The 14,770-nt window shown below is 41.2% G+C and overlaps 1 protein-coding gene across 1 annotated transcript; it reads left to right on the forward strand.

Moving 5' to 3' along the window:
* The first annotated feature begins 6,849 nt into the window (after window positions 1–6,849).
* Window positions 6,850–14,053, forward strand: LOC143321207 (leucine-rich repeat-containing protein 43-like). The gene is made up of 12 exons (XM_076731412.1): window positions 6,850–7,044; window positions 7,127–7,339; window positions 8,515–8,625; window positions 8,834–8,973; window positions 10,116–10,354; window positions 10,511–10,674; window positions 11,301–11,472; window positions 11,822–11,961; window positions 12,043–12,132; window positions 12,957–13,175; window positions 13,252–13,351; window positions 13,616–14,053. The coding sequence occupies exons 1-12, from the start codon at window positions 6,958–6,960 to the stop codon at window positions 13,774–13,776; spliced, it is 1,836 nt and encodes a 611-aa protein (XP_076587527.1). The 5' UTR covers window positions 6,850–6,957; the 3' UTR covers window positions 13,777–14,053.
* The last annotated feature ends 717 nt before the right edge of the window (window positions 14,054–14,770 follow it).

The raw sequence follows: 14,770 nt of genomic DNA on the forward strand, positions 1-14,770 counted from the left end.
TTCTCTCATCCATCTTTCAAGAAACACTTTTATGAGGACCGCTTAGATAAGGATCAACATCTCAACATTTTCCCCTGTGCGTTTATGATTGTCACAGAAAAAGTTAAGAAGGTTCAGGATTTACATTTACATTTTGGGGGTTCCCTCTTAGGATTCATAACATGACTGCTGTCAACCAAAAGTCTGATTACATCTTTACAACTCAAATAGGTTTAAAAAGCCACAACACTTACTCTAAGAGGCATGCCTTTGTCGGTCTTTGGTGATTTTATTTTTCATGCTTACACATGTAAATAAAAAATAAAAATAAAAATAAATACACGTAAAATGAAATATAAAAATGCTTGTATTGCTGTCTTTGTGAGGGCCAATTTAAGTTTAAACAATCTCCTTGAGAGCACTGAGAGAACATTTTCAAAGACCTGACTGAAGGTTAAGTCTTGGTTTTAAGGTTTAAGGTTAGAATTAGGTTGTGTTTAAAAGAAGGCGTCTTCGGCCAGAGGTTGAAAATCAATACAAAATCTCACATAATGTCAAAATAATTTTTTAAAAACCAGTTTGGATTAGTGCTGGGGGAAATGAAACAATAATGACAGGCTTTCCTGTTTGTTATTATTGTGCTCACTGGCTGTTGCACAAAAGCAGAATTCAGAAATCCAGGCTAAGTGAATTGAAGTGAGGCTTGACCTAGTCTAATCAGTGCATCCGGGCTTAATCCGTTGCACATTTGCCAAGCCAGGATGAGGAGGTCCAACTACGTCAAGCCAGGCGTAAGTAATTCGGATAAGTGCGCCTTCACGGCTTTCTTAAACAGACCACAAGGGCGATCACAGATTTACTGATGCAGAAATGGAAAAGACACGTGATGCATACTTCTCCTCAAGTGAGCAACAACTGATAATGGAAACTTATGAGGAGGTAAAACATATTACAAGTAAAAAAGGCAATACGGCCACTGTAATTAAACTGAGAGAAAAAAGCCTGGCAGACAATAGTGGACCGAGTGAATGCGTAAGTAGTTCAATAATATACACTTATTAACCAATAGAGCTGGCAGATGTGAAAATAAAAGACCACAAGACAAAACTGCAGGACATGGACCTTGACATGGAAATCAAACGAAAGACACTGAGGAAACTGGACCTGGAAATCCTGAAACTAAAAAGAGAAGTAAGTGATTTCAATGGACACTGACTGTAACACAATGTATTAATCACTGTTGTTCTCACTCCCCCAAACTCCAAGCTGACAAGTGATGACAGCAAAATAAAAAGGGTCAAAACACATTGTGGTGTCCTCCCAGTTTCATAAATATACGATACACTAAACAGTTATCGGTCCAGTGAAGCCAGACTATAATTTGGGAAGATAATACAATTATGAAACCTAACAACCAGAAACTGTGCTACTATTGCCAAATAAAATACATGTCCACCGGGAAGAGTGACATACACTATCCTTTATTGGTAAGGGATGGGTTTCAACAAAAGGAAAAATCAACTGAAATAATTAACAATGTATTGGTCTCTGACCAATCTGCCATTAACATTGTCTGGAAATATTGCAGCACTGTCCCAGTCAATCTCTAGGGCCACTCTAGGAGCCCTTTCCTTCCTGAGACAGACAATATTATGTAAGACTGTGCAGGCAACAGTGACGTCGCAGGCCCTGTCTGCGGTGACCCTCAGGTGGTGAAGACACTGAAAACGTGACATTAGAAGGCCGAATGCCATCTCAGTTCGGGCCCTTGTTCTGGCATGGGCAAGATTAAATGCTTGCTCTGCGGCTGTTTGAGGGTCTGCAAGGGGAGTGAGCACGAATGGCATACAGGCATAACCCTTATCTCCCAGCAACATGCCAGAGAATACAAAATGTACATAAATAGAGTAAAACTTTTGACACACTCATTATGTTCAAGGTGCGTACGGATAACATTTGTGTGGCTCACCTTGTGATAGTCGCTGGTACGCTGTACTGGCCCGAAAGACTCGGGAGTCATGGACCGAGCCAGGCCACTTTGCGTCTAAATTACTGATTACGCAGTCAGCATCACAGATCATCTGAGACAATAAGATGTAGTCTATTAAGATAATTTAATACACAGAATTAATTAATATATGTAGTTGACCACAACCATAAGTCATTCTTACCTGAACATTGATACTGTGGAAGGATTTTCTGTTTACTAAATCACCTTCATGTGGCCCCTGACGGACGTTTAGTGCGGATCTGAGTACAGTCCAGCGCACCAGTGACATTAGGGAAAGCTGTAGCACAAAATGAGTATCCTACAGTGACTATTCTAATGTTAACACTTTTTTGTAATCTGTAATTGATGTTACCGGCAATCTTGTAGAATTCCTCCTTGATGTAGCAAATTCTTCTCTGGCCAAGGGAGGTGATGAAGATGTGTGCCAATGATTTCAGTGCCAAATATCGGCAAATGGTGCCCTTATTCAGGTTTTCAGCATCTCCCACCGAATATAAGAACATTCCACTCGCGAAGAAACGTAGTGCAACACAGACCATCTGTGGGATGGTGAGGGCGTGACTCCGCGCTGTGCGGTGCTGAATTTTGGGACCCAGCAGTCTGCACAAGTATCGGATGCCATCACCGGAAAACCGGTACCTCTCATGCAGGTAGTTGTCAGGAAACGCCATCGGGTCTGACCTGTCTCGAAACACTCTCTCACGACGGAAAGCCCTTCTCAGTATAAGTGCTTCTTCATCCAACACATCATCCAAAAAAAAGGGCGCGCCATTGTGAAGGAAGAAACACAGGTGAATGGGACTGGATATGTTGCCCTTGGCATTGACTTAATTGAAACCACCTCTGCAACTTCATCAGCTATTTCTAATCATCTCAAGGTGTGCAATAATATACGTATTCATCAAACCTCGGACAGCAATATGAACAGTAGGCCTAACAGTAATAATGGCTATCACATGAATGATTCTAAAAATGATAATGGTTACAATTAAAATAATAACAGTGGACCTACTTAACTGAATGGCAATGTATCTGTGGTATTTTAAAGCAGGCTAATAAAAGTTATATATACAGAAGAACACTGAATAACTGTAAAACACATTTATTTTCAATCGGAGACAGCACCAGGGTTAATCAAGCCTGGCTGTTAGCCTGGTCTGGAGCAGGCTAGCTGCACAGAATAAATCTCCATGGTAAATTATGTGCCTCTGCTTTCGTGCAACCGAGTCACAGCTAAATTCAACCAGGATAACTGAAAAATCCTGGCTTAATCCCCTATCTAGGATTGTGCAACAGCCCTCCGGTTGTGACCAGGCTCAGTTTCTTTTTAAGAACAGACAAATGGTTTGAATTAAATGTTTTATTGTTATCAATTTATATTTTAAAAAGTCATCTAATACAATATCCAGTCAAAATGGGGCAGCTCAAGGCTGACAACGGATAACATGGAAGACATCATTCAATATAATGAAATAAATACTTGCAATTATAAATAGATATAGAAAACCTTAAATAACAGACCAATAAATAAATAACTGCATAAATAAGATGTCCAAAGTGTTTTCAGGGACCTTTACAGAGGGTTTCTGCAAAATGCTCCGCCCATTCTCTGGAAAAGCGAATTATTCGGAGGCCAGTTTCTTTCTTGGCGAAATCGTTTGAAGTTATTATATTTCTGTGGCATGTTTTTGGGATGCTGGTGCTGTTTTGAACTCTGTCTATCAGGTCACCAACTGCTTTCAACTGTTTTTTGAACACAGTAATGTTTGTGATGAGGTCTTTCTGGTGCTTCTCAGTGAGATCACTGATGATTGTTGGCATGTGATTTTCGAGGTAGTCGGTGATTGCACAGATGGAGGTCTGGATTTCTTCAGTGGTGTTTCCCGTAGTTATTCCTTCAAGGGCCTCTAAATGTTTTAAGTGTGTTGCACTTTCACCAAACATATGCGTGATCTAGAGAGGGAATGAGAGTCATTTTGATAAATTCAGTGATGGAGCACAGAGCTCAGAGGCTGTCAGCTGTCATAACTTAATAATGTGTTCGAAATGTCCCTCCATCTACAGTGAGGAGGCAGCTTGACTTTGCAGTACCTTTTATGTTGTGTTACATGAATTGGCTTCTAACTCTGAACACATCTCAAATGAAATGAAATTGCAAAAAAATGAAAAAGTTGTGACCGCAAGGCTATGTTCTTCAGTGTCACTTTCAATGCATTGTGCGCTTTACAAACTTTAAGTATGAGGTGTTCACTTACGTAATCTGTTTCTGCCTTCCGAAGATGATGCAAAGATAACGCCAGCGTGTCCCTCATCATACATTCTGGATTGACTGGATGTGAGGCCGTGAAAGAGATGTGCATCATCACAATGCAGGAAAGAAGGAGCTCTGCAGGAAGTTATACACAAAAAGACGTCATCTGCATGCCAAGTCAATGAGAAGCTTGCTCAAGTCCAAATAGAATCAACAACACCGAGCCAAAAGTCAAAGAGTCAAAGTCAAAGTCTAAGAGATCAACGGACTGAAGAGGTCAAAATTCCAGCAACACTCGTGTAAAGAACAACTTCATTGTCGGACCAGCGCGTTTTGGCTTGCTGCCTTCATCAGGGTCATCCAGATGAAATGAAATGTTCTTTATATTACAGGTGCTGCTGGAGTTTGGATCTCTTCAGAATATTTCCCTTCTCCATGCACCTTGGAAGTAGCTGTGCCGTAAACGTCTAATCTGCTTCTAGAGAATAATAGACTGAAAGGGAAATGCTGCTTAAAAGCCAATTTTCAAATTTCAGCCAGCTTGCCCTAAGACTTTCCAGCCCTTCAGCGATCAGGCAGCCACCATAACTGTTGGTAAAGTGCAATGTTAACGTTTGACTTATTCCTGTAACAGTAATACTCCTGACATTATATCAAGGTAACACCAAAGCATTATTACACATAGATACTGAAAGTGACTTCAAGTTTTTCATTTTCTATACTCTTTGAAGGAAAAATATCGAACTTATTTAAGTTTAATTTAAAGCCAGCTTACCTTTACCCAGAGTCATCATGTGATTATTGCCTTTTTGCTGTCGAGTCAATGCTCTTCGACTGGCACACACTGAGCTTATATATCGAAACACGGGATTTTTTTGTTGCATGCCATCATTTGGGGGATGACGCCTTTGTGGCATTATCATCCAAAAAAATCTTGTAGTAAATGTTTCTATTTTGCAATTGTAGGGCACTGTTCAACCACCACAGTGGTTTAATGTGGGGAGGCAATGCAAACTGACACTGAGTTATCTAAGACATCTGATGTTTATCAGCTGAATGAAAAAAACTGTAAACTTTGTTGTCTGAAAAGTTATTGCTGTCAATTGCCACAGAATTTTAAAACCCGTCAACCTGACAGACAGCAGAGCTATTCTAGAAACGGCGATCTCATTAAGAGATCTTTGAGAAGCATAACATTTAACCTGCACATAAGAGAGAAATTAAGTGTCCAGACCTTATCCAACTCTGTTGTTTGTGGAATAAAACAGGTTTCGCCCATTTCCCGTCCTTCATCTGCAATCTGCAATCCTGTTTCCATGGACCTGTGACGACATTACTGATATCCAAATTTGAACTGAGTCATATCATCAGTCATATTGTTGTGACTCATGTGTTCAGCATGATGTGAAAATTCAAAGTATAGCCCACTTTATTTGATAATGAATTTTCAAATAACATGAGTCCGATTTCTGAGACTGCAATCCCAGACACGGAGGGCACTGTTGTGAAGTTTGCGGACGACACCAGCGTCATCGGCCAGATTTTGAGCAATGACGAGAATTCAAATCAGGAGGAAATCAACGGTCTTGCAGGCATTGCCCAGGACAGGAAGTCTCTGCTGTGGGTGATGAAACCACATGGAACAGCATTGGCACCCATCTACTGGGCATCAGTGATACTGGTGAGGTGAGGTGCCTCCACAGAGCCCGAAAGGTGCGAAAAGACAACATCCATCCCGGCCACAGCCTTCTCACCCTGCTGCTATCTGCCAAGCGATGCAGAAGTTTCTGCTGCTGTACCACCAGACTACAGAGCAGCTTCTTTCCTCATGCTATAAGACTCCTCAACTCATCCCCCACACTCCACCATGAAAGAGATTGATTTTTAGGATTTCATCCATTTATATCATTTTTCTTTTGTAAGCAGCATAAAGGGACTACAACTTGCATTTTATTATACAGTCCTGTGTTGTACAATGATTAACAAATGGACCTTGTGCCTTGAATCTTGAGATACCTTTATTGTGAACACACCACAGGATGTTTGCTCCTCATTCTTTGATTCTTTGATTTATCATTAATGGAAAAAACCGAGAGCACAATAGATCTTTTCCCGAAGTGCCACCACAAGGTTAATATTTTTGTTTTTTGGTGAAATGTTAGATGGATTGACAACAAATTTGCTACAATCATACTGACATTCGACATGAATCGTCATCACTCTGGTGATCCCCTAATGACATTCCCACCAGCCTCAGCTGCAATTTGGGTTTGGGACTGATTAGCAAATGTAGGCATGCTAACATGCTAAGGTAAGATGGTGATCATGGTAAACATTATCATAGTATAGATAATAAAGACAATGCAAAGTGTGTGTTACAATACTAGAGGGTGCCAGGGAGTTCCACTTAGATGCAGTTGGATATATAGACTATTTTTCACAGCAGAAAACACAGGTGAGCGTAAACAAGTTTTTCACAAGTTTCAGCAGCGTCCCTCACACAGACACTGCAGCCCAGACTCAATGCAGTGTCCCTGGCGTGAGCCCCAGCTGTTGCCTGGCAACTGACAACCCTTTGTAAACAGTAAACACCAGGAGCCTTTTCCCTGAAAGTCTGACCAAAGATAAACTGACCACACACTGCATGCATGCAGCTGCAGCATTTCTCTTCTATGTTACACATGTCATACAGTGGGTCTAATTCCTCTTGACAGGTATGAGCTCAAACACACTTTCTGCTGTGTTAGAGAAGAAGATTCGCCAGCTGTGTCTCAGTGACTTTCCTTGTGGATATGGCAGCTGGGTGAGTTATTTTTGTCTGCTGTAAATTTGTTACAGTGTTTTACAGTGTAAGATACTAATAAGCACACTGATTATGTTCTCAGAGAAGGACAAAAAGCAGCACAGAGGGAGCAGAGACAGAGGAGACAGACGCGCTCCTGGATCTACTGAGCTGTTCTCACTCTCCATGGATGTATGATGAGTCCTGGAGTCCTCAAGCTGCGGCCCTGAGACAGCTGGCTGTGCTCACACCTGAAAGCCTGCAAACTGACTTCATTCACAATTACTTTTCTACACTTCGCATTGTGGACGAAGGGGTGAGTTTGCTGTTTTTTTCCTACAGCCTAATGCTGTATTTTCCATTCCATTTCCACTGGTAGAATATAAACATACCTGCTTGGTGCAGTGTCATTGTATAAATAATAATATATTAGAAATGAAAAAGCAAAGGGCGGCACGGTGGCGCAGCAGGTAGTGCGCGTGCCTCACAGCAAGAAGGTTGCTGGTTCGAACCCGGGGTCGGGCAGGGCCTTTCTGTGTGAAGTTTGCATGTTCTTCCCGTGCATGCGTGGGTTCTCTCCGGGCACTCCGGCTTCCTCCCACAGACCAAAAACATGCTCATTAGGTTAATTGGTCTTTAAATTGTCCGTAGGTGTGAGTGTGTGAGTTGTCTGTCTGTGTGGCTGTGTATGTTGCCCTGCGATCGGCTGGCGACCGGTTCAGGGTGTACCCCGCCTCACGCCCATTGCTAGCTGGGATAGGCTCCAGCCCCCCGCAACCCCAAAATGGGATGCGCGGGTAAAGAAGATGAATGAATGAATGAAAAAGCAAAGTATATTATTAATGTGTAAATCTTATTGCAGGCTAGAAATCAGCAGTTCAAAGTTTCCATTTTAAAATGGTCCTTTATTTGCTTCTCAGAGTAAAATGGAGTACCTAGGCATTCTTATGTGTAAGTGCATCATAAAACCTGCACTACGCACAGCTTGACCATATCGTTCTGACTGAAATAAGCAAAGATAAACCATAGGACTGGTGGAGAAACCAGAGAACAAAATGAGGCCATAAACCTGTTGCCCCGGTGCATGCTGGGAGGCTTTCCACAACACCTACCCTCCCAGAACGCTAGAATATGGTATTTGTTATAATCCCAAAACTTGTTAGAGCATCCCTAAATGTAAAAAATCTGCCATAGAAGCCCTAAAAGTGTTATTTGTTGTAATCCTGGAGTCAATTACAGCAAGTCCCAGATCTAAAAGTCTGTCATATCCCCTAAATCCCAAAATGGACAAGAAATAAACAGAGGATACCAAAAATTAACCATATTTTCAATTTGTCCTCTGATGGCTGAGGGTCTCTGGGCAGCTCCTTAGGTCACAAAGGTGACATGGTCACAGGTCACATGACCTTGTTCAAGACGCAAACAACAAAGTCAATTGATGCTTAATGCATGATTGTGAAAAGCTGTACGTGATGTTCATGTTGTGTTCAGGTATTAGTCATCGATGACGGCCTGTTAAAGTTTTCAAAGCTGCAGGAATTGGTGCTGAGTGCCAACATAATCTCAGAAATCCCTGCAGAAAACCTTCCCAGCAGTTTGAAGGTGAGTCACTGTCATGCACCAGCTTGCTCTTTGGCTTATCACAATTGAATCATAAAAAGTAGAACAATGTTGCTCTTTTTGCTTTTGCATCACGGGCTGAGATATATCCTGTAGTGCAACATTCATAGCTGACTAGATGAAAGTGTTGCACATGTTGTGATGTGGTTATGATTCAAACTGTCTGATTGATAATTTGTTCCTTTTAAAGATTTTGGAGCTACATGCCAACAGGCTGTCCTCTCTAAACAGTCTCACCAGCAGTTCACCTCCTCACCTGCAATACCTCGGCCTGGGCTCAAATAGTCTGGGTTCTCATGAAGACGTCTCTCATCTGACAGGAAGACACTGGTTGGTTCACACGTGGACACACATACACACACACACACACACACACACACACACACACACACACACACACAGGAAGTGGGCTGGTTTTTAAAGAGGCAAACCAAAACCAGGTTAAACAACAACTCAGGTAGGACTGTGTGCTTTTTATTGTTTGTAAGACAATGACATCGTGCCACATGGCATCATGATGTGTCATGGTATGTTTTTCCACCTGTGAGAGATTTCACACATTATGCTAATGTTATGACAGTGTCTCTGCGCCACTGGAAGGTTTTCTGTGAGCTGGTGATGAAAAAGGGATGGCTGCAGTTGATGCTCTGAGATAAAAATCTTTTGATCCTGCTTAAAAGAACACATCTACTAATTGTGGTTTCAGTGTGGGCAACAAAATTACACCAACTCTCCAATTTTGTCATCCGACATCAAAGCATTGCAGGTTTACGTATATCAAAGCTGGGAGGCATGGTCAAAATTACTGGTGTTTCCTGATGCATTTCAGGAGGAAAATACTTTGAAACACTCCAGGAAGATCAGCTTGCCAATTTGTTAGCATGTGAGTAAGCCACTGGGGAAAGTCCTCTCGTAAGATATCCTGCTTCGTCATCAATTAAACAGTCAAATCAAACACTACACATCCTGTGAGGACAATTGTGTATTGTTCTTCATGACGCTGGAGAAGTTTGACAAAACGTTGTTTTTTTTTTTTCTTTTCTCATCATTGTTCATTCCTGGTGGGGTAGAGATGACCCAACAGCTTTCAGATCTTCATGTGCAGGAATTCTGGGACACAACTGTATTTAAATTAAAAAAGAAATGACAAAAACAGACCAGCTGAATTAAAAAAATGACACAAAATTCAAATGAATAGAAACTCTTACAGAGATCTGGGGTTGAATTGGCCACTTGGACTCACCGGCTGAGTATTTCTATATATCTGTTAATGGATGCCTGAACACACACAGTTTGTGTGTTGCAGGGTTGCAATGGTTTTAATTCTAAATCACTATAAAGCCTTTTCAAATATTTCTTTTCCAGCTGCACATAATAGGTAATGATTCAACAGCCGCTCATTTTTACTGTGCTATCTATGTGACAAGGTTTATTTGTGAATTAAAAGGAAAATTTTCTGTCTCGGACTTCAGGCCACGTCTGGTGTGTCTAGACCTGAGTGACTGTGAGTTTCAGGACCAGCAGGCTCTGCTGAACGCCTTGAGCACGCTCCCCTGCCTCAAGTCGCTGGTGCTGGAGGGAAACCCCTTCACTCTTGCATCGTGCTACCCGGGCTTTACTGTGGACAGTCTCCCACAGCTCTCTTTCCTGGACGCCTCGTGGATCTCCCCTGAGGAAAGACATCGTTTTAAGGGCTTAGCCGAGATGAGTGGTAAGACTGTGCCATCAATTAGTGTATCTGAGTCCTCTGAATGTAAACTTTTGTTTGTTTGTTTTTTTAATTTCCTAAATTTGCAGCTCTGTCACTTAATCTATATTAAAAGCATGGTTACAGTTTATAATATCAGGACTATTTTCTTTTGTACAGCCCTGATAGTGGACCGGGCATCAGCCACAGTGAGTGTAGGCAGAGTGAAGGGAATCCCAGACCCAATGAAGAGTGTGGATGAAAACACTCCAGAGTTCCCTGTCGTCACCTTCAGCTATTTTGTCACATATGAGTTCATTTGTCTTCAAACGCCTGTTAATCCGGTGACGTATCCTTCACACACTTTTCAGTCTTTTTACCTCTCTGCACATTTAACGCTATCCAGAGTGCCACATGTGAAAACTGAATTCAAACCAAATGGATTTTTGGCATTATTTTGGATTTCAGATGGGAATTATTTCCATTGTATTCTGGCATCTCACGACAGCTTTGAGTTCAATTTCATGAATGGCAATAATAATTCATGCATATCTCAAAACATTTCACAGATAGGTGTACATTTGTTCAAGTCTGTCTTAAAACAGTACTCACATGACCATATGTACATTTCAAGAGTCATGCGTTGCTGTTATTGCCCATACTGGCTGCAAAGAGATCCTTCCTGAAGCAAAGGGAAGCCTCCAGTCCCCATTCTGTAGACCAAACAGGTCCAAATTCCCTCTTTGTCACATAATCCCTCCACTGCAACTCAGCAAGGAAACAGTGTCCAAGGAAACAGAAAGGGGCACTTTAGTACAAAAAGATTTTGGAAAATACTCAAACTGCAATTGTCACACGGATGCATGGAAGCAATTGTGTTATTGTAGATTAGCTGCACAGAAATGAATACTTTTTTACTATATTTTAAAGACTTTTTTCTCTCCTATCTTTTTTTGGACACTGTTCACAGAAATTGGACAGTGAGTCTAAATTTGACACAGCAGCCACAGCACATGTGACAGAAGACGGCCCCAGTGACGCCGACATACATTCAAACAAAAACTGTGAGGAAGAAAGGAACAAACCAGATACACACAACTTGTTGGTGTGTACTGAGGAAACCCGCCATGACAGTGCACATGGTAATAACACTTGCCTAACTGCACAGCAAACACTGGAAGCAGCTATTTATACAGAAAGATTACTACAACTACAGGTTTTCATTGGATGTCATTCAGTGCAGTGCTTTAAAGGAGTCTGGAAATAATGTCAGTATAATGCTTGGATTGATTTAATTTAATTTAACTGGGATTAACTTTTTCTTATCATTTTCTGTGGAATTTAAACAGAAGACATGTACAGTCAGAGCAGCCACTGAAGAGTTGTGCACACCATGAAACTGAACGACTTGTTTCTGTGGTGGTTTTATGTGCTGTACCAACCGTGTGCCAGACTTTCACTTGTGCATTTCTCTGATTTCTTTTTCTACAGTGTCAAGACACAGCACATCAAAGCGGACGTGGTCAGAGTGCATGAACTTCAGTGGCACGCAAACGCACATTGTTAGAGATCTAAGAGGCTTTAAGAGATTCCTCAATCAAGGACTTTATCTTAGGATAGAGGAGGAAAAGGTAGAGAAAATGAAGTTAGAGAGGGCAAATGTTTGGATACAAAATGTGTTAGGACTCATATTCTGCCGTTTGAAATTTTAGGTACTGTCATGGCCTGCAATTTCGGAAGATGTCACATTGGCCAAACCCAGCCGAACTGTAAAAGACAAGAAAGGCAGGAAAGGGAAAGAGGTGATCTGATCTTTTAATTCGCACTGAATCATCAACTGTAGACACCCCTTGCATTTGTCAGCGGTCGGCCATGAGTTGAAAGATTTGTTGAACAGACTTTTGAGGGTGTTCTGGATTGCTCTTTCATAGAAAAACCACAGAAAAACCCCTCGGGTCAGAAAGCAAGATTACTGAAAACCTGTGTCTGTTGCTATGGCAACTGATGTGCTATGTTATTTTTATTTTTACTTCTGATCACAGTCTGACTTTTATGCTCCATCAAACTACTGTGACTGTTCTTCGTCTCATTATATCATGTAGTATATCTGTTTTTTTTATTAGTATTATCTGCTGGTGACTCAAGAGGTTCAATAAATGCAACGTCACGATGAGAGGCCCTGAGATGAGAAAGTCAAATTCAGATTGATCAGGGGCTGTATATAAATTAGAGGGGGAGAAGAGATCAGTATAGGGGGAAGGTGTTGATGGGCAGTGGGCAGTTCAAAAGAAATATTAATCATCATGGGGAGGGCTTTGCTTTTTGTACAAAGTAAAACATTAGATTCAGCCACTTCTTAATGCCAACAATTTACATACAGCCCTGAAGCAAATGTGGTCAATAACATGCACTAACATTAATCGCTCTTGTAGCGCTCATTTATTTGTAATGTGCTATTTAGCCCTTGATTTTAGTGTCACAAGCCATGAGAGTCACAGCTTATAAAAATAGTGAGAATTATTATAAATAGTCAACAGGTGAATCCACATCAGCTCTGTAGGTGTTACAAGATGAAATTGGACTGTATCTAAACATCATCCTTTCATGTCTTTGATATCTTCACCAGTCTCCAGTCAAATCTGGTTCCACCAAAGAAAAGCTGAAAGACAAAAAGAAGAAATCTGTACCAGAGCTGGTCCAGGACACCCCCATCAGAAGAATCATTGGCTCTGTCCATGTCCCCCTGCAAAGTCTGGTCAAAAGACGTCAAAAGGTTGATGTCCTCTGTGATCTTGGGACTCTGCACACACAGTCTGAGGCAGAAGCTACGCAAACACCCGAAAAGGCAAGTTTACATGCCAACAGAATTATAAGTTGTCATGATAAATTGTCCGACTGACATGTTTTTAACTCATCTTTAGAATCTGGGAAAGAAAATCAAAGAGGATAAGAAGGAGGACAAGGAATCAAAGCTCAGAGGAGGCAGTGGTACGAGACAGAAGAGTGCAGAAGCTTCAAAAGGTTTGTTCATTTTCTGGATAACAGCATTATAAAATAGTGTAAAATATGTCCACAATGGTGTTATGTTTAGGCTGACCTTAATACTGTACTTTGTGTGGTTTATATCTTGTAGTGAAAATTACTGAAGAAGACTTAAAGTGGGTGGCACACTGTAAAACTTTAAGATTCAGTGTCGCGTAAAGGAAAAACACCTTATAAAGTCACTAAACTCTCCTTTCTAGTCTGCTTAAAATCCCGAATCCTGTTTGACGTTGTCTTCCGCAGGCAAAGGAAAGGGAAGGAAGCAATGCGAGATGGACGTCCTCACACACAGCTCTGTGTCTGTCCAACTGGAACCAGTCACTGTGGAACTGAGTGTGGAGCTTGAGGAATGGCAGTCTGCACGTGAAGCACACAAACTAATGCTCCCACAGCAGAACTCCTAAAGCCTTCTTCTAGCAGCTAAGTCAGGCTTGCATGTTTTCAAAATGTGAATTATTTTAATTTTGGCCTCCTATTGAACTTTATCAACCCATCAGACAACCCCCCCAAAACACACAAGGTTCTCCCTGCATTTCCTCATTACTGCTTTCTGTAAACATACTGTGGAGTTGAACTGCATGTTAAATTTATTACAATTTGACGTAGGCTGCAGTTATTAAAAGGGAGACAGTGTACTGCACTATAGTATCTGTGAGTGTTGTAAATGTTAATAAAACCACCAAAAAAAAGGAAAGTTCGGCTACAGTCTGAAGGATACTTGTTTCAACCACATGGAGACTATTATGTGACCTGTACAAACCAAGCAGCGTGGTCCAACTGATTAATAGATGACAACTGATGATGAATGAATTCCAGCTAAAAATACTTAACCTGGCTGTGGTCCGATTTGAAACCTCAAAGTTGTCATCGTACATGCTAAATATTAATGTTCACATATGATAGAGATAAATTTCCTTAGGGGACTTTCTCAAGACGATGCAATTACAAGATAAGTGCAGCAAGCTGAACAGCCATGGAGATCTACTCTGAACATGGACACAAGTGGCCTGAAACACGCTCCTGAACTTTCCTTACAGCATTCATGAGTGTTAATTACTTCATATTGTATGTTTAATCTGTGTTGCTTTTTGGCTGGGGATATCACAGATTGTTCTTTGTTTAGTCTTGACTGTGAATTAAAGTGATCTGTGCTTAATGTCTTGGAAATGCTGATTTACTGAATAGACAAAGTGAAGAAATGTCCTTTAGACGTCAACCCCCAGTGGCCCAAGTCCACGCTGTGTAAGCTGGTTTATGGGAATCTGGTTAACTGCAGATTTGCACTGAAATATGCAGAAATGTAATATTGTGCTTACATGGTACATACTCTTATCTTTTTTCTTTTTAAATGACCACAAACTGACATGCATCAATCCCAGCAGAGGCAGTGGGAGTACT

This window comes from Chaetodon auriga, chromosome 5, assembly GCF_051107435.1.
Source record: "Chaetodon auriga isolate fChaAug3 chromosome 5, fChaAug3.hap1, whole genome shotgun sequence".
Taxonomy (NCBI): Eukaryota; Metazoa; Chordata; class Actinopteri; order Chaetodontiformes; family Chaetodontidae; genus Chaetodon; species Chaetodon auriga.